We start from the raw sequence: 26,260 nt of genomic DNA, 5'->3' as shown, positions 1-26,260 counted from the left end.
GTAAGTTGAACAAACTGTTTTAGCGCAATTTGTTTATAAATTGTGTATGACCGTATGGGAATTCAAAAAATTTTTATCTTCATAATATGATATTCAGAAAAAAATACGATTTTTAATTGTTTATGAACGTTTTTTTATATATCTCGAATGTTCAAATGATTATTCGGAGAATGTTTTCTATTTTGAAAATCATAATTGACATTTCTCTACAAATTGACAGAAACATTTTTCATAATTAATTTTATCATTTATTACCAAAACAATTTATTATTAACGCATTCTTAACCGTCAGAGTTAGTATCTGAGTTTGATACGTAGAATGCCTGAATCAGTTTTCGATATACTGGATGGTTAGTATTTTGTTGATCAACAATCATGCCGTACTCGAAGTTGAAATTGTCATCATCCCAACAACATCGGATGCACTCATCACTGTTTTTCTACTGCTTTAAGTTTTACTGCAGTTAGATACCTACTATGCAACTACAATGAACTAGTTTCAGTAATTCTAAACCTGCCAATGGTTATGGTGTTTTCATGGGCAAAAACAGAGTCTCTGTTTTTTCTCATCCCCAATCTGTAGCTGTTGAAAGATTGTTAAGCTATGTTTGAACTTGACTAATCTGATCTAATCTTTTTTCCGAACTTTCTTCAGCAGTCTCCGAAAATTATGGTTGAGGTGTCATTCGATTCGGAATAGCGTCTAGAAAGTTTTTGAAAACGGACGACTTCCGAAAATGAAAATAGCAAAAGTTATAAACAATTTAGAGAATAATAAAGAATGGATTTAATTTTTTGAAAATATTTCTAAAACTAATTGAGATTTTCAAAATCGAAAATTCGAAAATAGGAAGAAATTTCCTATAAAAAAGTTTCAACTCCCGGAACTGTAGGACCAATATATATATAATTTTCCCGAAGCCCTGAAAATGAGCTCGAAATCGGCTGTCTGGCCGCGCGTGAGCCGTGCCTGTTTGGGCCATTTTTACTAAAAAAAATTTCAGCATTTAAAATATATAAATTAAGGAATGAAAGAATTCAGGCATATACTCAAATGATAAATGAACAATAATCTGTCGGTAAAAAATGTTTATTGCAGTTATTCGATTTATTACGCTATTGTTAATTAACAATTTTCTATCGCTCGATCATCAACAAATCAGAAGTTAGATGAACATATTTCTTTAAAATTTTTATCACTCATTGTTTAAAAATTTATTATAAACAAATGCATTGTTTATAACATGATTGAATTTTTTTTGGATCTTAATTTTTGATAAAAATCATGATTTTTTTCAATTGTCTCTTGAAGAAATTTTTACAATGCAAAAAAAACGCATTTGTTGAGTAACAATTTTTTTACCACCAATTAATAATATTAAGAAACCAATTTTTTAAAATAATTATTCATCTTGTTTTTAATTCGGAACAAAAACAATTTAATTTTTAAAATTCTCCATTGTGTATTGAATAAACAATTTGTTATAAACAAATGAATGTTTTCATTTAATTTTTGTTCCAGTTGCAATTGATGAATGAAAAAAACCATGCATTTTTTTATTCACTCCATTTTTTATCGAATTTATGACAAAGTTTTAAACAATAAGTGATGAAATAAAAAAAATATTTTTATGTAGCTTCTGATTTAAAAAAAACATATCAGTAATAATGATGAATAAAAAAATTTTTTCGATTATTTATTAAACTTTTTCATTAAAAAATGCAGTAAATTGTTAATAAATAATTGAAAAATAATAATTTTTCAATATTTCGAAAATGAATCTATTCCTAACCGTTATAATCATAACTCTACGAAAGGAAAAAATTTCACACTTTTAGTTTAAAGTGTGAAAATATTACATTTGCAATAATGATAATCGAGTGATAAAAAATTGTTAATTAACAATAGCATAATGAATCGAATAATTGCAAAAAAAAATTTTTACCGACAAATTATTGTTCATTTATCTTTTGACTATATGACTGAATTTTTTCATTCCTTGGTTCATATATTTTATATGGTAAACACTCTTTTGTAAAGCTTAGCCCAAACAGGCACGGCCTACGCGCGGCTAAACACCCGATTTCGAGCTCATTTTCAGAGCTCCGGGAAAATTATAAATATTGGTCCTACAGTTCCGGGAGTCAGGACTTTTTGATAGAAAATTTCTTACTCTTTTCGATTTTTTTTTCGATTTCGAAAATTCCAATTAGTTTTCGAGATATTTCCAAAAAAATAAATCCATTTTTTATATTTCACCAAATTGTTTATAACTTTCGCAATTTTCATTTCCAAAAGTCATCCGTTTTCAAAAACTTTCTAGACGCTATTCCGAATCGAATGATACCTTAACCATAATTTTCGGAGCATATTGAAAAAATTTCGAAAAAAAAGCACTTCTTGAGTAGACTAATAAGTTTTCGAAGAATGAGTAATTAAAGCGGTCGGCGGTCATGTTGCTAAGATTTCCGTCTTTGTGTTAGTAACACTCACCGATAAACGGTCTATTCTACATTGATTTATAAAATGTTGAATAGCTCCAAACAGTCTTAACATTATTCGTTCTCCAGCGTCTATAACATCCCTGTTGAGTGGGATCTATAGAAAATTTTCAACTTCGTTTCTCAAAATTGAATCTTTCAAAATTGAATTCATCAAAGTGTTTACCTCCATTGATAATCTTCGAATTGCATAATCTTCGAAAATTTGCTGAAATGTGACATTTTTATACCAAGTGATTTTGTGCAAAATACATCCACCATCAATAATGAATTCATTTTCAGGAGGATCAGTTGTAGACTGTTCTGATGTATGCAGCAATAAACTCATACGTTCATGAAGTAAAGAAATTAAAGTTTTGTTGTCAATCATCGCTGCTACAATCCGCTGAAATAACAGTGAAGCATCGACATTGACAGATTCATTGTCGATTGAGAAGAATAGATTTGGTGTACCTGCAAGACTTTCAACTCGGTATTTCATATAAAGAAATCTGTGGGATATCATTATTTGAATTTATATTCCATATGACACAACATAAATACGAAGTACGAATGTTCAGTGAAAATTAACGATTGTAAAAATCCAATTCTTCACAGTGAATTCATTCAGCTACATGAATTATAGAATACAAAAAAACATTCTGTATTGATAGTTAATTTTATATCCTAGAAACCAAACAAATTAGTTCACTTACATAATCTGCGGGAAATATTCCAATGCTCATTTCCCAACTTCTTCAATGTCAGTTGCAAATTCACAACTTATGACAAAACAAAAACTGTCTTATGAGCTACATGATGACAATTTGAAAATTTTCAATGGCTTTATCTGAGCAACCGAATGAAATAAAAAAAAATCTCAGAAAACAACTTCCATCATAGGAAGGGGGTAACAAAATGGTGTGATAACTAACTTGTTTTCACTTACCCCCTCGCCCCCAGCCACCCCAACTTTATAATCTCAAATGGCAACCCCTACTTATACGCAGCTACATTCGATGTAGTAATTTTTGGTTTATTAAATAAAGCACTATTTATTTAAATTACAATTTTATTTTTTATTATTAGTTTACGAAATGTTCAAAATGATTTCCGTGTTAGGAATCACACGTTATAAGGTAATATCTCGTTAGTCCTTAGCATGCACAAATTTTGACTTCTGAGGGTTGTCGTTCGTAGGGGTACGATAACTATTTAACGGAAAAAACAGATTGAAACAGAATTAGATTTCCATCTTTTTCAAGATAATAGAAGAGTATATTTTCGAACTCTTGACGTATATTGGCAAATGTTTCTTTGGAAATAGCTCAGCATTCTTGGATTATTCTTTCCTTCAGTGGCTTTATTGAATCAGATTGCGTCGTCTTTAAAACAACCTATTTTAAGTAAGTGGCCCAGAGGAAAAAATCTAGAGGAGATAGGTCCAGGGATGTGAGAGGCCATTCAGTAGAATCTCTTCTTCCAATACATTGATCAGCATAATTATTATCTAACCATTGAATAACTGGAACTACAAAATAATAAGGTTCCCCATTCTGTTGAAAATGTAATACATTTTCTTTCAAAGATAAATTGCCGTGTATGTCTCTGTGATTCTCTAATTCATGAACTATCCGAGGTTCGATAGATCTTTCTAGCATGTGATCATACATTTCGCCATTTACATTTTCTTCTATATACAGTGTGTAACAACGAAAACCTAACAGAGCCGTTTTTGAATATAAAAAGTAAGATTTTCAAAAAAGCTCGGACACGTCGATTTCTAATTGAAGGGGGACACCTTTCAGACTAATCAGATTTTTTGTAGTACGCACCCCCTCAGAGAGGTGCGTCCGACGACCTTTATTTAGATGGGGAAAGTAGGTCGAGTGGCACCTTGTTTTAAAGGTCTTTCGAATACCTTCACAACTCTGTTAAAAGAAAATTTTTGTAACGATTAGTTTTCGAGATAATTTGAAGTTAAAATTGCCATGTTGATAATACATTAGACAGACCACTCGGTAACTTGTATGCCTAAATAAAAAAAAATTTAAGCAGTTCTTCTTATCAATTTTTTGTTAAATAACAACGTTCGATTGTTTTGTTGAAACGGGTCGTGTATTGTTATTTGTTTAAACATTTCTTTCACTACTGCCGAAAGGGTTTCAGTTATTGCTTCATTTTTTGGCAACGACCAAAATGCTAATAAAACATCAATTTTATTTAACGAGCAAAAACCTGGTAAACACCTAAGCAGAAATCACGTTCTGGATTTGGTCACAAAATTCAGGGAGACAGGTTCGGTTTTAAATGAAAAAAGTGATGTTCAGAGAAGGGTAGTGAATGACGATAATGCGATTGTAGTGTTTGGTCAAGTCATCGCCAATCCCAGGTTAAGTACCAGAGGTTTATTCGCAATGGCAGGAATAAGCCATATGATCGCATGGAGAATCCTTAAAAACCACAAATACCATCCTTACAAAATTAAACTTGTTCGTGAACTCAATGAGGATGATTTTGACCGAAGACAGGAGTTTTGTGAGGGCATGAGTGAAATATTAATGCAAAATCCCGAACTGCTTTATAACATCTGTTATTCGGACGAAAGCTCATTTTATTCAAATGGTTGCGTGAACCGTTACAATTGCCGTTATTGGTCGGATGAAAACCCAAGACAATACGCAGAAATACATACCCAACATCCCCAAAAGTTGAATATCTGGGCCGGAATATTAGGCAATCATATTATAGGTTCATTTTTCATTGATGGAAATTCAACCGGTGATTCTTATTAACAACTTCTTGAAGAGGCAATTCAACCTTCATAAGTAGGTGCCACTCAATTTACCTAAAATGTAATGGTGGTAACCAACCCCATCCCCCGGAGAAATCTCCTCGTAATAAACAAATAATTCGACATCAAATGGACACGTATTAGCAGGTTGTCATAAAAAGCAAAAATTTATTTTTTTTATGAGAGTTCTGAACGTAACTTGCACCTTAAAAACAATTTGATTTATTTTAAAAAGAGTTGAACTCAATGCAAATACCTTTAAAACTTCAAATTATCTCGAAAACTAATCGTCACAAAAATTTTCTGTTGACAGAGTAGTAAAGGTATTCGAAAGACCTCTAAAACAAGGTGCCACTCTCCTTCCCTATCTATCCCTATCTATTATCGAGACGAATAAAAAAAAATAGAAGAGGCGTAAAATATTCAAGTCTTAATATTAATGCTACGATGGTAAAAATCATGTTTTTGAAAATTTACTGAATTAATAATAGAAAATAAAATTTATTCTGAATGAATTCTTTTATTTGATGAACCAAAACTTACTGCATCGAATGTAGCTTTGAAGAGTACCATTGAAGAGCATATCTTAAGAGCTTTCAGATAATGTATCACAAGTAGGTGGTTGCCTTTCAAAAATATGAAGTTGTGGTGGCTGGGGGCAAGGGTGTGAGAGAAAAAACAAGTTAGTCATCACATCATTTGTTTCTCCCTTTGTATTATGAAAGTTGTTTTCAGCGATTTCTTATATTTTATTTGGTTGCTCAGAGATAGACCTTGTAAGTTTTCAAATTGTCACCCTGTGTATGAAACCGGCGCCGACCTACAAACATACCAAATCAACGATATTTCTAACAAATCATTGAGACTTCCCTCTCGCAAAAACTATTGCATTGTTGTCAGTTATATGGACGCCTCATAATCGCTCACATGTATGAAAAATATACGGCACAAGTATACGCGTACCTCCCGAGCGCCACCAAAATAAAAAAGACTCAACTAGAATATACGCCAATACATATAATTTTGACAATGAAATTGATAAATAGGCGCCCATCTGAAATTTTGTCAGATGGAAGATAGGGAACCTCTGAACTGCCTGGCATGGTGAAACAATTCGGCGTCCATATATGGACGCCTCATTGAAACCGGACGCCCGATTGATAGAAAATTGTAAATGTACGGAAGCTCTATTGATAGTTGGATATATATATATATATATATATATATATATATATATATATATATATATATATATATATATATATATGATGTATTTTGAAACACCCTATACACACATTGATACCATGTTTTTTCCTTTAATGATGTATTTTGAGACATCTTGTACACATTGACGCCATTTTTATATGTATTTTGACGCACCTTATACACATGAGGGATTGCACGTTGAAACCTAACAACCTATATACTCCACTGAATGACCGTTACATTGCCGCCATGTTTTTTCTCTAATCAGATTTTTCATTCATCATTATTAATATATTACTTTTACGCTTCCAATATTTTCATCTATATTTATTATTTTTATTATTCAACTACGCTCTCATCTTTGAATCTCTTCGATATTCATTTCATTCTTTCCCGTTTTTATTCACTACTCTGAATCGCCGATGACAGCCGACAAAACAACCGCCATCACTATCAACAATTTGCAATTACTTCCAATATCCTACGTTGGTGTCGTGGCTAAGAACGTCAACGACCTGGGTTCAATTCTCATACCGGTGAATTTTTTTAATTGAATTTCCCTCAGCTGCCGATGACCACTAGGACCACGTGACTGGTACGTGACAAGGGGATTCAGAAGTAAAGCCCTAAGAAGGGCCAAGGGGCGAGACGCAGTCCCAAGGGAACACACGCTCTTTGAATCTCTCCGAAACTCATTCCATCCTTCTCTGCATCGATTACGACACACGTTTCTCTCTCTCGGTTACTAAAGTCTCTGTCTGAAACACTGACCAACGACGCACGACCTTAAAGTGTTTTCTGACTTGAATTTCTCGCTATACGCGCGGTAGCTTCTGATTGTCGACTGAATGATGGCGAAAGTGAAAAAAAAGAGTTTATGCACTAGTTTCTCAGAGGTAAAAGGTTACTTCAGTTGAAAATGAGCATTTATAATTTTTTGATCACTTTTCAATATTATAAAGGACATTACACAATTTTATGTATATGCCTCTGAACAATCACAATAACTGATGCTATGTGAAATATTATTTTAAAGAGGTAAAGTTGAAATGAAACAGCTGCTATAAAAAATATTTATTTACATACATATCAACATAATATATTTAAAATAAAATAAAAGTGAGCAAACTAGAAGTTACAATCATATATGAGCGAAAGACAATGAAAATTATTTCATTTTTATATTGAATTCCAATGAAACTGGAACAAAAACAAAAAAAGGCGTTTTCACGAACTATTCAAAATTTTAGAAAAATGAAGAGACCTGTTAATTTTAAATTGAAGTGATTGTGATTTTGCTACTCCTACTCCCAAGCTAGGATAAGAATCATCCAAAATATTTCAATGGCACTGTGAATCGACTGAGATATCGTTTTGATGTAGTGGATATTTTTATCCCTCGAAAACACTTTTCCCACACCAGAAAAAAAATACTGTCTCTCAACCAAAACCTTTCTTTCCAAAACAATGTTTTGTTATATTTATGTATTATTTATTTAATTTTCCATATTTCATAATTGGCAAAAACTCAATGTAGTTCGTTTTGGTTGGTTTCCGGATTTTGCTATGGTCTTCTTTGGTTTTAATTTCCAAACGTTTCGACCGTAACTGCAGCAGTCATCTCCAGTGGCGTGTTCGAAGTACTCTTCTTGAGATGTCAACTGAAACTGAAGCTCTCATTTCTGCTGTGTCATTATAGTGCTGATTTTTCGCGCACTTTCTGTAATGGTGGGTTGACTTGGCTTTGTTTTGGCACTTTTCAATGCTGTGTGCTAGATCTTCAGTAGTTATGTTGTCTCCTCCTTTCTGTTGAAGTTCTCTTGGTGTGTGTGTGTATTTCTAAAGGTTCTAAATGCATTCTTGTTGAATAATTACTCGACGTTGCTAGCCTCTCGGTATTTTCGAACACGATCTTGTGTTCCCCGTCGGACAGTGCAGGATACATAGTATCCTTTAAACTCCCGCTGACTTGAGTGGATCTCAGCTGTCTTTTGCTGATCTCAGATGATCCGATATTTTCTTTGTTGGTTTGAAGACCGTGTTAATTTTCCCCTTCTTTAGAATTTTATTCGGCTGGTGACACCTTCTAGTTATGACAGATAGTGCCTTGGAGTTGATCTTCAATGGTGTTTCTCTTCTTCTCCTTTGAACGAAAAGAAGCATTGGCACCCGCCTAGTTGAGCACAAGCGGAGTTGCCGATTGGGACAGACCGAGAAGTCTGCAGTCGCTGAACATGCACTGTCCGACGGGGAACACAAGATCCTGTTCGAAAATACTGAGAGGCTAGCAACGTCCAATAATCCAATAATTATTCAACAAGAATGTATTTATAAGCCATATAAATATACAAACAGCAAGAGAACTTCAACAGAAAGAGTGAAATGTGAGTGAAGTGAAGTGAAATAGAAGAGTGAAAATATCTACCAAAGATCTGGCACACAGCATTGAAAAGCGCCAAAAAGGCCAAGTCAACCAAACCACGTGGGGAGTACGCGCGAAACCGCCATTACAGAAAGTACGCTAAAAAACAGCACTATAAATGAGAGCTTCAGTTTCAGTTGACATGTCAAGAAGAGTACTTCGAACACGTAACTGAAGATGACAGTCGCAGTTGCAGTCGAAACTTTTGGGATTATAACCAAAGAAGACCAAGACAAAACCAGGAATCCAATCAAAACATTGACGCCAGCCGTGAAAGCTTATTCCTCATTCCTATACAAAAGTAATGTGACCAAATTTACTACTGTAAAAATTTATTATCATAAAGATACAGGTTTTCATCAGTAAGAACCTTAAATCAAGTAAGTAATAAGTTAGGAACTGAACAAAAATGTATTTTTTAAATATATAGTGTTATCCTTCAATACAAAAAGGTATGGGTCTTTGCATTTTTATAAAATATTGACACTGTTCCCAAAAACATTTCCTGTTCAATTTACGTTTGGTTAATTTGTATAGAGCAATAGATACATCATTATTGTTGGGTGAATACATTTTATTAATCATTGAAAAAAGGTTTTATAATAATTATAATATAAATTGGAAAATTATTGGGATTTCTTGTTCAAATTTTATATAATAACAGTCATAATAATTGAAATAAAAACTAAGTGGGATTCCTTTCAAATTATTACTTAACTATTTGAGTATAACTTATTATTTACTTTGATACAGCTTGACAATCAAAATTAAGGAACAAATAGTTCCTCACAGCTTGACAATTAAAATCAAAAAGAACAGATTTCCCACAGAATTTTCAAACATTCAACATAAACTGAAAGTATATAATAAAGATAACCATAAATAATGCATATATGTACACACCTAAAAAACTAATTTCACCTTCGTACTAGCCAATTTACTTGAAATCACATATTTCAATTTAGAAAAATACTCCTATGATCATCAACCTAGAAACTAATTTTACAATTTTCTTATCTTTGGCACATATATTGATATTTATATCACTGAAAGCTTGTTTATTTATTTAAACATAACTTTATCTATATCATATTCATAATATTTCCTAATCAAGTATCCAATATCGCTGAAGCCGCTAGTTCAACATTCCAATTAGTTCTTTGCAAAGCGGCTTCACATTGCTCTTTCTCAGCCAAGCCCAGCCTGAAACAGGTTAGATGAAACCATACAATTGCCAAATGGGTACTGGTAAGTAATAAATGATAAACTTCATTAGATATTTAAGAAGGGTTCCAACTAGGGAATATAAAATTTGTTTCATTACTGAAATGTTGTTACTTCTTATGACAGGAGTTAAGATGGTAATAGAAAATTATTTGAAAGCAGCAATATGCATTGATGAGTAAAAACGTTTCAGAGAGAGTGTCGAACAAAATTTCTGACAAGTACAATGTTTTTGGATTACATATCTTGAAGTTAAAGATAATGAAAACATCTTCGGGAACCCTCTAGTGGAAATAGTACGGTAACATTTCAGAAATGGGATTGTGAGAGTGAATATTAATCAAATTTGTGAAAAAATGTATTGCTTATAAAATAAAAAGTGAATGAAAAATAATTACTCTATGAATAAATAAAAATTACTGGAAAATACAGATCCGACTATACTAAAAGAACAAACAATAACAAAAGTTCGGTTATGTTCATGGAGAAAGTGACAATTCATTTTATAAATATGTTCGGCAGAAACTGGGTGGAAACAAATTTCCATAACAGCTACTTACTTGATAGCAATACCATGCACTTGCACATACTTCCAGGTGGAAAGTATATTCATTCTTTCTATAAGCAAGGAATATTAATTTGAGGTCTCAACAAAATGAGCAGATCAATATTCATACAGAGAGCCAGGCTGCCCTTGAGGAATTGATTAACCCAAAGGTGAAATAACGACTATTTTGAGAATACTGTAAGAAGTGGAGGCCAGAAATAGATTGATTCTATAGCAGGTGCCAGGACATCTGGGAATTTCAGGCAACGAAAAAGCTGATCAACTGGCTGCAGATCACGAACTGTGTCATTAGGGAAAACAAAGAGTAGCGGTAAAATATAAATATGAACACAAACAGGTGAAACCTTTACAAAAGAACTGTCTTTAGAATTGAACGATTTGCTTAGATCGTTCACAAATTTCTGAAAAAGAGTGATCACTAAAAGGCATATTCAACTCAAGGCAATACATTTTATGAATTGATTGAAAGAGTATATTTTTAGGAAAGATTAATTTTGGGAAAGAGAGTTTTTGTTCCAAAGAAAGGAAGGAAGCAATCAATTTCAAAAATTGACTCTATACAAAGATGTGTAGATCATGCAAAGAAGTAACTTTCAGACCCAAACTTGAAGAAAAAGCCCTGTCGAAACAGCTATTTTCATATAAACATTGAATAACACGAAAGAAAAATACTTTCGAAACAAATATTTTATATTAACGCTGAATTATACCAAAAACCAATTTTCTCTATTCAGTTTGTATTTATTGGTATATTGTGTTTGTACGAATGTTTGGAATACAAACGGAATAGAGAAAAGTATTTTTCGTATGATTCAGCGTTCATATAAAAACATTTTATAAAGTTCTGAACTTTCTCCGTTATATTTATGAATTTCGTATGTTGGTGACCAAACACAACTACAAAAATCCTTAACCGATCTTTCCAATGCAAAGAACTAACATTTTTATTGCTTTCTGAGATTTTTTCATACTGTTCATCTCTTTTCAATTGAAATAACACTTTATTGTAAGAAAGTAAACAATTCCAAATAAAATCTCAAAATATTCATCTCTCCCAACTACCTACACAGTAGGTTCTGGTAAATGTCTGCCGAAAAACAACAAATTGTCCGGCTAATACGCTAATACCACGCTGGATGTTGTATTATACTGTTGAGAGGTAATACCTCGAAACCGATCTGTGGGTGATCTACTCGGCCGGTCAAAATGGCGACAGGAGAAGGTGCTATGTCACTTCTCTCCAGTGAACTTGAATTAACGAAGCAAAGTGTAAACATTGCTCAAAAATTGTTAAAGACAAAATAAAGTGCAGCAAATGTGCACAAATTTTCCACCCCTCATGCCTTGAACAATCTAGCAAGCAGAAAAAACAGAATGCAAACACGTTCCTGAATCCAAAGTTGACAATTCACATAAAAATGTATCAGAAGAAGCATACCTGAAAGAAGAAAATTCCCTTCTGAGGCAAATCATAATTGATAAGGACACGATCATCAAAGACAAAGATCAATAAATTCTACTACTAAACGAAAAAATGTCCTATGTGGAGGCTGAATTGGCAAGATGCAACAAAAAAGGAGGCAAACTTAACTCACAAAACCAATATTCCAATACTGTATAAAAACAATGGACGAAAAAAATGAGGACATGATACGAACAACCAGCAAAAAGGTGATTAACACTTCATACAAAAATAACAATTTGCTTACCGAAACAAACAAAAAGTTCGAATACACAGGGTGATTGCAAGTATACAATTGAATCAACTGAAACTGAAACAACTGATGGAAATTCAGACAAAACAGAAATGTGATGAAATCATAAAACTGGCAATAAACGATTCTTCGATGAATGGAAATAAACCCAACAATGTCGAAGAGCTGAACGATTTCAAAATAGTTACAAGGAGAAGAAGACGTTTCAAAATTGGCAGTGGAGAAGGAGACAGTCAAATGAGTGGAAATGTAGAAACTGGAAAGAAAATATGGCTCTTTATCACAAGGGTACTGATAACATAACAGATGACAACATAAAAAAAGTACATACATGGACGAACTAATTCGATGGAAAGCCAGATAAAAAAACTACCTATCCAAAACCACAATAGTATATTATGCAACGATCATGTAATGATGGTTATTAAGACACGAGCATTAACCGGGATACGAAACGAGCCGAAGGCGAGTTTTGTATGGTATATGCGAGTGTATTAATAACCATTACATGAGAGTTGCATACGCTATTTTTTCTAAACCCGATAAATAATGAAAAACTATAAATATTATATTTGTATTGAACACATTTACAGTAATTAACTCATATTTTTTAAAAAAACACAAACTTAATGGTATTATCATGGATATATGAAAACTATAAAGATTCTAATTATATTTATATTGAATATAACAACTGTAATTAATCTGATCTTTTAAAAATATTGGAGTCGATGGTATTCCTTCTATATCACTGTTTTCAGACATTTTGATAATATAGGTAGGTAATATGAAAACTGATTTTGACAAATAAAGCAATTAGTTACTTAGGTTACAATCTAGGACAAACAAAGGAACAGGATTCTTGATTGAAAAATTATGGGTTTCTATTGGTTGATAATCTGTATCGTTATGAAAAATCTGTATCATAATGGATATCATTATGAAACGGATTATGGTCATATAAGTGTATTGTTAGTGTACGGGTGTAGAACAAACAAAATAATCAATCATTTATGCTTGGTGTAGAACCCCATCTTCAGCGGCAAGTTTATGAATCGAAATTTTGACAAAAAAATATACTTTTTCAAAAACTACACCTCACGATTTGACCTCCACAAACTTTATTTAAAAAATATATCTAGCGAAACATGTTGTGATATATTTTTCAAATAAAGTTTGTGTTGATCAAATCGTGATTTGTAGTTTTATAAGTTATTATGGATCTTCATCAAGTAACGGCCGAATCAATCAGAAAAAAAATACTGTTTGATCGTTTGGTTTTTAAATTAGGGAAACGTTTCTTAGATTATCCCCAAAGGACACAGCAACAATCAGAAACCAGTGAACAGCCAAATTCTTTTTTTATAAAAACTGACAATATTAAAACATTTTCACAACAATACCGGGAATTCTCTCTAAAGTGTTTCTATCTTCTATCAGAATATTCAGTGTCTTAGAAACAAAGTTTCAGTAATTGAATATCTTCTGAACCTTAACACTATAATAAAGTTTGTCTGCCTCACAGAACACTGGGTGACACAAAATGATACTGATTATTATAATTTTTCACACTTCAGAATGGTAACTTACTTTTGTAGAAAAAAAAAAAATGAAGGGTCTTGCATTTACATACACAATGATATCAATGCCATTGAGCTCACTGATATTATTAAATACTCAACTGAACAGATTTGTGAAGTTTCAGCATGTTATGTGAAACATCTGAATCTGATATTGATAAATGTATATAGGACTCCTGACTATAAAAATCCAGATCAGTTCCTATTTTTGAACAAAATATTAGAAATTGCAGATAATTTAAAAAATATTGTATGCATTTACTTGGTATGTGATTTCAATGTACACTTCAATGATATCAATGATTTAAGTACTCAAAGATAACACAACTCTTCATGTCATTTGGTCTACATCAAATGATAAACGAAAAAACCGATATCAAAGAAAATTGTCTTGTTTTGCAATAATGATCTTGTCAAGGTATCCATAGTGCCTTTAGGACTATCCGATCATCCCTTGGGTTTGATAGCCAAAATTGAAGTGGAGTCGAGTAAACACAGTGAAAGTAAACTATTAAGAAAATATACAACCAATAATATAGAAACAATAAATAGTTCGGTCATTATACAATATTGAATTAACGAAAATTGCGACAGAGCTAAATTTTGGTGGAGACCTTTATTTTACCATAAAAAATAAAAATGTTAAAGTCCCAATCTGTTCCATGAGCGCTTGAAAAGTTATCCGGGGTCAAAGGTCAAAATTTCAGGTTTTTTTGAGTCTTTCTCAAAAACCGTAAGTTTTATCAAAAAAATACCTCAGACCAAAGTTGTAGATCTCAAAATTCTCTACAAAAATGGTCCTTATGATTTTTTTCTGTAAGTACCCCCGTTCCTGAGATATCGCAATTGTAAAAGTCACGTTCTATGTAATATGCACACATTAGCCACGTATATACACATTCAGGTACTTAAGCAAGTAAAAATGCCTGTTTGTGTCTCTTTTATGTATAGTATACTATATATTATATTCAGAAAATATACATAAAAAATACGTAAAACGAAAATATACGTAAAATTGGGCGCCCACAAAGTGAGGCTGTAAACTCTGTGTTGGAGAAAATTTTTGGAAAATAGTAACGACTGCCAGTTTACGTTAGATGAATTAGAGAATGTTTGTAAAAGTGTAGCTTTAGATAACCGAATTATAAAAGTACGACTGAAGTTAAAATATAGTAGTAGAATTATTATTACAGAGAAATCCGCGAAATTAACATATATATGTTTTGTAGACAATTACCAAGACATTTTAAGTCAAGCCTGGTCTAATAATAAAAACTTGGATGAAAAAGAAAAACGGAGGAAAATTTTGAAAGCTGCGGCAGCGATCGTTCGAGAAGATATTCATTCTTGTGTGTTTGACAATACAATGTACCTCCCACCAGGTAGAATGTTTGAGGTTATAAATAACGATATTCCTGAATCGTTGTCATATTTTTTAGAACAAGTCATTCTTAAAAAAAACGTCATAATTTGGAACATTTGAAGTTAGCCTGTACAAATATTTACCATAGCATAATGACTGCTTTTCGACCAAGAACCTTTAAATCGAAACTGCAACTGGGTCTTTCAGTTTTTTCCATCGGAGCTTTGGTTCAAAACGGCTCATACAAATTTTCTCGTCTTTTGGTTTATACGCATCTTATAGTGAAACAATGAAGTATGAAGCAGTAGCAGTTTTCAGTCGTCCACCTCACATTTTATCACCAGAAACAGGTACATTATTTGAACAATGTATGAACATCCGTCAAGAAGAGGAAGAAGACGAAGAAGAAATCGCAGAAGACATGATTGTTGAAGTTAATTATGACGAGTATGAATCAGATTAAAGTATCAAAAGAAATCAAACAATTACACTCCATAAACATTATCAATCCGAATAATCTTCATGCAGTTAAATAAGTATTGTGACTAAAAATTACGTAATAACGATTCGTGGAATAGGCCTACTGGGGAAACCACGTTAAAAAAAACGCGCCGAGTACACTAACTCACTGGTGATGTGTGTACACGTGTGCATATTACATAGAACGTGACTTTTACAATTGCGATATCTCAGGAACGGTGATACTTACAGAAAAAATCTTAAGAGGCCGTGGGAGCACGTGACTAAATTATTATCTGTCAACGATATTTTCATCTCTCTTCTTACTTTACTCTCTCTAGCCAAATTAATCAAAGACGCACGTCCCTGCTGGCGGGTAGTGGAAGTAAGCTCTCAAAATAAGTGCGACGAGAATAAAATACAACATTTCTTATTGCATGCCCACATTCGCCTGTTCATCACTTGGCAACGCTGCGCTGGTTTCATTTGTTTCTCAGTGGCGGGGTTAGATCGCAGTGGCAGTGTGCTTTATGAAAAAAGATTAAATTTCTATTTTTTATTAGAATAGGTTTGTGAAATGAGTAAATTTGACGCATTTTATGCTTGGCCATACTTCTAGGATAGCTATTTATGTAAAGAGTTACGAAAAGTTTAATTTTGAGTAACGAGCGCGAGTAGAGCGAGTTACAAAAAATGAAATCATATCGTGTAACATATAAGATTTTTTTAAATTTTATTAAAACATTGTTTTCATTATTTTCCGATGATGAAGTATCGAATCTACAAATATTTTCATTAATCAAGGATGTTATTCATCACATAGCTTGTCACTTTGGCGTCTTCTATACATTCATTTTGCCCCATTTACTTTGAGGGATTTCATAGAGGCAGAAGAGATAGAGTAATGAATGATCAGAGTTCTGAATGGAAATTTGTTCTTGTGTTGTGTGATTTCCGAGTTGAAAAGTATGATAAAATCACTGAACCTAGACAAGAATTAGCGAATGATATGAAAATATAGTAAATATATATAAAAGGCACTTTCGGTAATCATTTATAAAAAATAAAACATGTCGTGATTATTTACGAGAAGTGAGGCGTTCTGTTTTCGTTAATTACATAAATATATTTTTTATATCATTCGGTAATTCTAAGCAAGTTTCAATCATTTTTCCTTACTTTTCAACTTGGAAATCACTCAACACAAGTACAAATTCTGATTCAAGACTAGATCCAGTGATTGTTTGTCTTTTTTCACATTCCAAAATCACTCGAAACGAGTTGAATAAATTTATAAAAGACATTAAATCGACAAGTTATGTGATGAACATAATTGATTAGTGGAAATGAACTTTGCGTAATACTCAAAGAGAATTTCATTGATAACAATAAAATATAATGTAGAATGAGCGAAAAGTAAAATAAATCACATTTCAATGAAACATATATTTTATTGAATTTCATTAGTTCGGACTTCCATTGTCTGATATTATATAAAATGATTTGAAATCCCTGAAAGAACTAAGAAAGAAGAATTAAAAAATTAAAGAACAAGAATGAAAATGAATAGCTGAAAAAACAATTATATTAGGCGAACAAAAAACCTGAAATGAAATAATAGTGAAATAAAATACAAGTAAAAAGGGAACAAAAATATAAAAATAAAATTAAAAAGTTGAGAGATTTCAAGCCGAGTTACTTGGATTGGAAGCTCTTCCTCCTCCAGTAATATTCACAAATGAAAGTGGTAAAAAAACATAGAAATTTGCATTTTTTTTTCATTATGATTTCCTACCACGTAGTAACGGCCACATCCATCAATTTAATAAAGTATAACACTAAAAAAATAAAATGAAACTGAGAGAATCTTCAAATATGGAACACTAATATTTTGGGAAACTTATTCATTATCAATTTCAATAGAAATGAAATAGCAGATGGAAAAGTGATGATGATCGACTTTATTCTTGAGGTTGGGACTTGAGGTTAATAACAGAGATATTGTAGTACATGATACCATCTGATCTCCGGCGATTTCCCAAATGTATATCTGCCCTGTTACTAATTGTATTGTGTGTGGGAAATAAAGACCTATTATTATTATTATTATTCATGTGAAGTTGACAAATGGAAAATAAAAATGTGATATACTAACTTTCTGAACAAAAGAGTGGAGTTCAACTTATACGAAGAATAAATTATAACATATATTTGTGAAGATATAGAAATGACAGAATTGATTAAACGAGATTGGATGGTGTAAAAGTTGAAACTTGTTGTAGAGACCAATTACCCTAACATCAAACTGATATTATTTGCACTGGACGGGCGTTTCGCTAACAGCGATGTTGCCAAACCCTTCTCTGCTCTGATATGGGTTCAGTTTTTATTAGATGGCAGCACTTGACGGGTAAACATTCATTGAATACGGAAAACACGTTTTATAGATTAGTTAAACATTATTTCATATTTTATTTTGTGAAGAAGTTGACTATATTTAATCGTACAATGTCGCTATCTTAAAAATTTTGAAATTCGTCAAAGGAATGAAAAGTAAAAGTTATATTTGGAAAAATAAATGGAAAACAATGAGTTAGTGTCATTATTCGTTACATTATCGATAACTATCCCCTATACATATTTTTTATGTAACATCTCATTTCTTCACAAAGTGTTTTCGCGATTTTCAATATGGCGCTGCCATTCCATAGGGCTCATAAGGACCATTTTCGTAGAGAATTTTGGGATCTACAACTTTGGTCTGAGGTATTTTTATGATGAAAATTCACCTTCAGTCAAAAGCTTAGAGGAAATATAGCAAAATTGCGACATTTTTTTTCAAATATTAATCACTTAAAACTCTTATAGTAGACGCTTGTAATAAATACGTATATTCATTCGAACAGAATGTTTAACACTAGAAGAAGCAGGCACATGAACAACGCCACATGGACAATAGAATAGGCAGATGTTGTATTCAAGGCCATACGGGTAGAGGGGATTTTCGAAGGGACTGACGTCCTTTAAATGTATATTTTCTGAATATAATATATAGTATATACATATAAGAGACACAAACAGGCATTTTTACTTGCTCAAGTATCTGAATGTGTATATAATACGTGGCTAATGTGTGCATATTACATAGAACGTGACATTTACAATTGCGATATCTCAGAAACGGGGGTACTTACCATTTTTGTAGATAACTTTGAGATCTACAACTTTGGTCTGAGGTATTTTTTGATAAACCTTACGGTTTTCGAGAAAAACTCAAAAAAACCTGAAATTCTGACCTTTGACCCCGAATAACTTTTTAAGCGCTCATGGAACAGATTGGAACTTTAAAATTTTCATTTTTTATGGTAAAATAAAGGTCTCCACCAAAATTTAGCTCTGTCGCAATTTTCGGTAATTCATTACTGTTTTCAGGTCTAAATTGACTGTGCGAAAAAGAAATTGGTCCAGTGTATATACAAGAAATGATGCTGAAGAAAAATTCAGTAACTTTGAAATTTCATTTGTTTTATTATAACATTAGCTTTCCACTCACTAAAGTAAGATTTGAATCAAAGAGAGCATCAAAATGGATAAGTCCTGAGGTTACAGCCTCAAAATATATTTTAATGCTTGCATATGATATACACAGGCAAAATCCTTCTGAACAACATAAAAATATCTATAAAACTTGTAAATGACAATATCAAGAGTCACTATCGGAGGCTAAAAAAGCACATTACTACAGTATATTAAGTAAAACAGATAATTACAGCAAAACTGTGTGGCAAATCATCAACTCCGAAACAGGTTGAAAAAACAAAATCTTAAATAAACCAGAAAATCTAACAGCTAACCAGATGAATGACTTCTTCATCAATAACATAAACACAACTCTATTGCACTACCCAAAATCTGATGTTGACCCTATCGCTTTTATGAATAAAAAAATGAACACAAATAAGTCGATGTTCTTTAGGCCTGTAACGACAGATGAGGTAAGAATAATCATAAATAAGTTAAGAAATAAAAAACTGAAGATATAAATGTTTTAGTCATGAAGAGTGCCATTAGATGTTTAACTCAACCGTTAACAGATACTATCAATACTTGTCTAAGTGAAGGCTACTTCACTCAGCAATTAAAAATTGGTAGAATCCTGCCAATTCATAAAAAAGGTGTTACATCCGAACCAAAAAAATTTCGACAGATAGCAATACTGAAAACCTTTTCAAAGATTTTCGAACACATAATTTACGAACAACTATTAAAATATTTTAATATAAATAATCTTCTGAGTCTTCATCAATTTGGATTTCGGAAAGGAAAATCGATGTCTGATGCAATACACTTTCTCACAAATAGTAAAAAAGACGCTTTTGATAACCAAGAAAAATATGTGAGCGTTTTTACAGACCTTACTTCAGCATTCGATTCTGTAAATCAGTCGATTTTATTGGTCAAATTAGATTTCTACGGAGTGGGAGGTATCTTCCTGGACATGATGAAGTCATACCTTAACGAAATATATTAAATTGTCGATCTAGGAAATACCAAAAGTGAAAAAAGATAAATATTAAGAGGTGTTCCACAAGGGTCAATATTGGGGTCACTTCTATTTCTAATCTATATCAACGACCTGCCTCACGTGATGAACTCGGTCAAAACATAGAAACTGTATTGTATGCAGATGATGCAACCTTGGACCAAAAAATATATAAAATAGAGGATCCTCATATGATCCATACGACATATTAGAGAAAGCTCGATCATGGTTCACACCAAATGACTTGATTCTCAATGAACAAAAAACAGAAACTCTAACTTTTGAAACAATTTGCTTAAATCGAGATAACAAAAATTCTACCAAATTTTTGGAAGTACAAATAGATTCCAACCTGAAATGGATAGACCATATAAATAACATGTGTAGTAAACTTAGTAAGACAGTTTTTGCTGTCAGAAGAATTAAAAAAAAAATAGTAAATCAAAGTGCGGCACTTGCAACATATCATTCACTTTTTCTTTCAGTCCTTAGGTATGGTATAATCAATTGGAATAATGCATCAAAGGTACATCATAATAACAAATTTGTTATTCAATAATCTGCAGTAAGAAGCATAATTTCTGTCAATTATGATGAAAAGTGTCGACCAATAGATAGATAGATAGATAGATAGATATTTATTTAATCTCTTATGGTTGCTTTACAACATGAGATAAATCATGAGAGAAAACATTCTCATTGGATATAAACATTTAGAAAAAAGAAACATCACAAACATCCTAGTCGTTACAAATTAATTAAGAATAATAAGAATAAAATAAAATATAAAATATTTAAATATAAACACATATTGAAATACATTGAAACATAACTGCCTAGTGGCTAAGTTGTTTATACTCGTTTGAAATGTTTCATATTGGTAATGAGTTTCAAGTCTTCAGGCAAAAGATTGAACAAATGTGCTCCAGCATATAGAGGGCTCTTTATATGTCGTTTTCTTTGCAAGTGGTGCAAATGGAAGTCATTCTTCTGTCTGGTATCATATTCATGGTAGTCACTGTTTCTATTCATATTTTTAGCATTCTGATGGGTATATATTAATAATTTGTAGAGATAGATAGATGTTAGTGTTAGGATATTGTTTTCCATGAACGTGTTTCTGCACGTTTCTCTATAGTCCAAATGACATATTAACCTTATGAATTTTTTTGTGATATGAAAATTCTGCATGTGTCTGTAGCTCTTCTCCACACAATGATGTTACTACTAATGATACTGTATATTGAAGAATAATATAGGTTTACTAAGTGGTGCCTATGAAAACTCGATTTCAGAGTAATAAATGCAAAGTACAGCTTGTTGAGCATCAACTTGTCTATTGAAAGAAAGTTTTTGGTCTAGTTCGAGGCCTAGGAATCTCGTTGATTCTGAGTTGTAAACTTCTGTGTTACCAACATTTATTGATAATTTATTACTGCGCTTCAAGGTACTAGTGAATTCAATGGAGACCATTTTCTTTGCATTATTGATGAGGTGATTTACTTCACACCAGTATGTAAATTCTTTTATTACACTATCTATTTCAGCCTGTAACAACGATTGTTGTGTCGTCTACGTATACGAAAGTACGTCCTTGACTGATGCGGTTAGGAAGGTCGTTGACATACAGCAGAAATAGCAGCTTTTCTATTTATTTGGGAACACTCCACTAATGACAGAGTGATTAATAATGGCTAATGTACTTAAGATATTGTCAATGGACTCTTTCAGTAGAATTGCTGGTATTTCATATATACCAGTGGAAATTTTTTTTTCAAGCCTAACACAATAGATTTGATGTTATGTTCAGTCACAGGAGCAAAGAACGTAGAATTAGGCATTGTGACGGGTGATTTAGTGCACAGATCAACGGGGAGGTTAAGAGAGTCCAGCTTCTCTCTGACAGAATTTGCAAAGTATTTCCCAAAAAAATTATTGAATATGACATCCACACTTTCATCCTCTTTGTAAGAGAAAGTGTATGCTTGTAATAAGGATTTGAATCTAGAAGAGACTGCTCATTTATCCTTCGAGTCATGATGTATTTTCGCAATTTGCCTTATTTATCTTATTTTTGTTCCATGTCAATATTTGTGCATAGTGATCTGAGATGCCTACATCTACAACTTTACAAGAGATGGGCATTATATTAGTGACAATGTAATCTAAACCACTACTACTTACTCGGTCACCATACTTTGCAACACGTGTTAGATCACAGTATGGTACTCAAGCTGAAACATTTCAAATATATCAAAAAGTTGTTTTTTGTAATGGCTTTCTTCTGTGGAGTCTATATTAAAGTCTCGGCATATTACTATGTTTCTATGTCTTGCTATCTTATAGTCAAGGATAAAGGCTAAATTATTGAGAAATGTAACTATTCCTGAATCGTTATATGGACTTCTTCAATGGCTGAACACTCGAAATGTACCTCCAGTGAGCAGTTTGTTAAGTGTGGAACAGACTTACAGATATTATCTTCGAGGAATTGTGAATTTACAAAAATTGCAGTGCCGCCATGTTCACTCTTAATCTTGGAGAAACTGGATACTAGACTGTAATTTGTTAGATTTAAATTAGTCATTTTGTTTCCGCACATCCAATGTTCCGATATGCACAGGAATGTTGGATTATTGGTTTGACAAATACATTTCAATTATATTCAGTTTATTCGTTAAACTTTGAGTATTTAGGTGCAATAACTGTAGACCAGAATTTTGGGAACTAGTTACCCATCCCTCTGCATGGGGGCTGAGGCTATTTTCTGAAAATTTTCCTTCGTAAAATAATGACCCTATATTCAGTTATTGTCTATGAAAATCTGCTTCTTGTTCAAGAAAACTTGATTAATAAAGTTGCTCACAAGGATATACACTAATATGATACAAGAAATAAATCAAACCTTGTTCCTACAGCTAATAGGTTGCAAAGAACAGATAATATAGGAATTAAGCTATATAATGCCTTATCTGTCGAATTTCGTAACTTGCCATTTAGAAGATTCAAAAACTTATTGAAGAAAATATTAACCAAACATCCTTTATATGAAATTGATCAATTTTTCGAAGTTATTCAAGAAGAAAGAGACACTTTTGTGGTTACCTCCAGAACATATATCATATGTTAGCTGTGTGATTTACAATTTGTTAAAGCTCATGGCTTTACATTTTAGTAAATTTTTATAAGATTGGAATTTTATATTGTTAACTTATATTTTTTTGTAAATCTAATTTATCTACAAGAATTTTTTTAAAACTATATTGACGAATCTTATCCTCACAAACCTATTTTAGAAATTGTATTGACGTGCCTAAAAAGTGTGTGTTTCTTGATACTGATAAAAAAAAAATTATTATTATTATAATTTCAGCATGGTCCTGCTACTGGATGAATGAGAAAAATATGTAAGACTAACCTCTGTGAGGTATCTTACATAAATGTATCTCGGATATAATTCAATATCCAGTGTGGTATTGCCGGGGAAGTAGTTGTTTTACGGCAGGCATTTACCAGAACCTACTGTGCAGGTAGTTGGGAAGGATAGATATTTCGAGATTTCATTTTGAAATATCAATTTTCTTATATATCACTTCCCGATATGTTTCAGACACGTTTTGAACTTTTTGTGAGATTTTCACTGAATCATTTACAAAACAGTAGAACTTGTTTCACTATTCAGTAGCTTTCTCAGGCATGTTCATTCTTACTAAATTCTACCACTAACTAACTAGTATGAACAGGGCTGAGGGATTATATAGTGGAACATGTATTGTGGTGTTGTAAACTGTTCAGTGAAGATCTCACAATAAAGTGTCCTTGAATACGTTCAAGATGATTTTATCGAGTATCGGCCAATTCCATCAAATATTTCAGATCCTGAGCAATATATATATATATATTGATTTTTTGACTGAGAGAGACTGAGTTTTGGTATAGTTCCAGCAAGTTACTGTATATGCTGAGATTATCAATGTCAATGCACATGATTTCTTATTGAGCTTTATATCACTTTTATGTGAAGTTATTCTATCTTTAAGAATTATAGATGTTGTTCCAATATAATCCAAATTACCTACAATTGTTACAAGGAATGTTGTAAATCACATTTGACTTTTTGGTAGCATCCGTTTTATCTTTCAATTTGGTATTCAAATTCTTTATAGTTTTAATATTTTTTGGCATATTTTGATATTTTGTTCATTATGAAAAAGTTTTATGATATTTGAAGATAAATTTCCAAGATTAGGTATAGATTTGTAAGAAAAATTGATAGGTGAACTATTATTATTACATACATTTCTGCTGATTACATTGGAATTTGTATTACTGCCAGTATTGAAAATTATTTTATTGAGAAGTTTTCTGGGATAGGAATTTTCGATCAATATGTCTCTAAGAAGTTTGAGATATATATATATATATATATATATATATATATATATATATATATATATATATATATATATATATATATATATCCCGCTAACAATGCTGCATCCGTACATGGACTTGCCACCATACATTAGTGCGTCCTGTACAATGCTGCGGCCATATACCGGACGCAGTATTGTTTTTTCAGTTTCTGTCCTCTATAGTCCATCTAGGTGAAATTAACGCTCAGATTACAATGAATTCCCAATTCTTGTTTTGTGTAGTTTAAGTATCATTCAAGTGCGTTTCGTCATTAAAAAGTTATGCTGTTTTGAAAAAACCTCTTGAGGACGCAGTATTATACATACTTTGAACGAAAATGTATATTTTTAGTTTTTGATTCTATCGTTAGGGGCGTGACAATCTTTGTATGAAATATATACTCTTGTTAAAACTCAGTTGAAACGTGGCAACATTGTTGGAGAACGGAATCCCAGATAAAATTATGTCAATGGTAGAAAGGCAGGTAAGCGTGAAATAATTACTTAAGAGTACGTAAGTCTTGAACGTTTGAAACATTTTTAGAGAACAAGAAAGGAACCTGTGCACACCACCTGAATATTCCAGAATCGGGTGTGCAATGTACCTCTACCACCAATTCAAAGAGCAACTCAAGAAAAAATCATTATATTATCGAATGTACTTGTAAGTAGATAATAACTAATTGTTGATATTTAAAACGTAGGAGAGTGTGTTCATTAATCAATATACTGATTAGTTTTTAACCTAAACGATTTTTCGATTGCGGTTGTAGTTACTTAAAATTATTGAAAAATAGTCTTCTCAATAAAAATAACAGAAAAGGCTTTTCAATTCTGAAAAAATTGTGAAAGAACTTGAAATTTATTACGAAAGTCCCACCTCTTATAAATGAATAGAAATAATGATTTTAAATTTTTCAAAAAATTCAACTATCAATATTGAAGGTTCATTTTTCCATTATTAATTTCGATTCATATCTGAAATAAATATTTTCATTTATTTTTTATTTGTTATTCAAAAACAAATTGAAAGTTCTAATGAAATATTGATTCTAATTTTCAGATGGGTATTTGAATAAATGTTCATCTAAATTTCTGTAAATTTTGTTTGCTCCTATTTTTGATCCGTTCAACTCAATTCTGTAGTTTTCACTTTTTATTTTAATATAAAAATTGTAGATGTGAACTTACTGAAAATATAGGTCCTGTATATAATTCAGTCAGTAAATCAATCTATTTATTCATTACTTTCGTTTTTTGCATTTATTATAATTTTTTCTGGATACAAACAGAAATAATGATTTCTAGATGAAAAAGGGTTCCTTAATATAGATAAATGACGGAGGATAAAAAACTAATTCGATAATAAATACATTTTTGGCAATAATTTTTTCAGAAAGTGAATGTCTCAAAACTCGTTATTTCTCTTATTAATCTTTCAAAAAGTAATTTTATTTAAAATTATCAATAATTAAATGAAAATTCGAATG

General features: G+C 31.9%; 1 protein-coding gene across 5 annotated transcripts in view; it reads right to left on the bottom strand.

Moving 5' to 3' along the window:
* Positions 1-7,543: 7,543 nt before the first annotated feature.
* Ack (Activated Cdc42 kinase) overlaps positions 7,544-26,260 on the bottom strand; it is a 126,415-nt gene continuing 107,698 nt past the window's right edge. For all 5 annotated transcript variants that reach the window (XM_074172296.1, XM_074172294.1, XM_074172297.1 and 2 more), the window contains one exon: positions 7,544-10,106. In XM_074172296.1, the coding sequence (XP_074028397.1) occupies positions 10,013-10,106 (94 nt within the window). In that variant the 3' untranslated portion in view covers positions 7,544-10,012. The remainder of the gene's footprint in view (positions 10,107-26,260) is intronic.

This window comes from Leptinotarsa decemlineata, unplaced genomic scaffold, assembly GCF_025532065.1.
Source record: "Leptinotarsa decemlineata unplaced genomic scaffold, Ldec_3_MD MMD2_tig00000090_RagTag_RagTag, whole genome shotgun sequence".
Taxonomy (NCBI): Eukaryota; Metazoa; Arthropoda; class Insecta; order Coleoptera; family Chrysomelidae; genus Leptinotarsa; species Leptinotarsa decemlineata.
The sequence above is the reverse complement of the archived record's forward strand: the minus strand, read 5'-3'. Positions and strand labels throughout refer to the sequence as shown.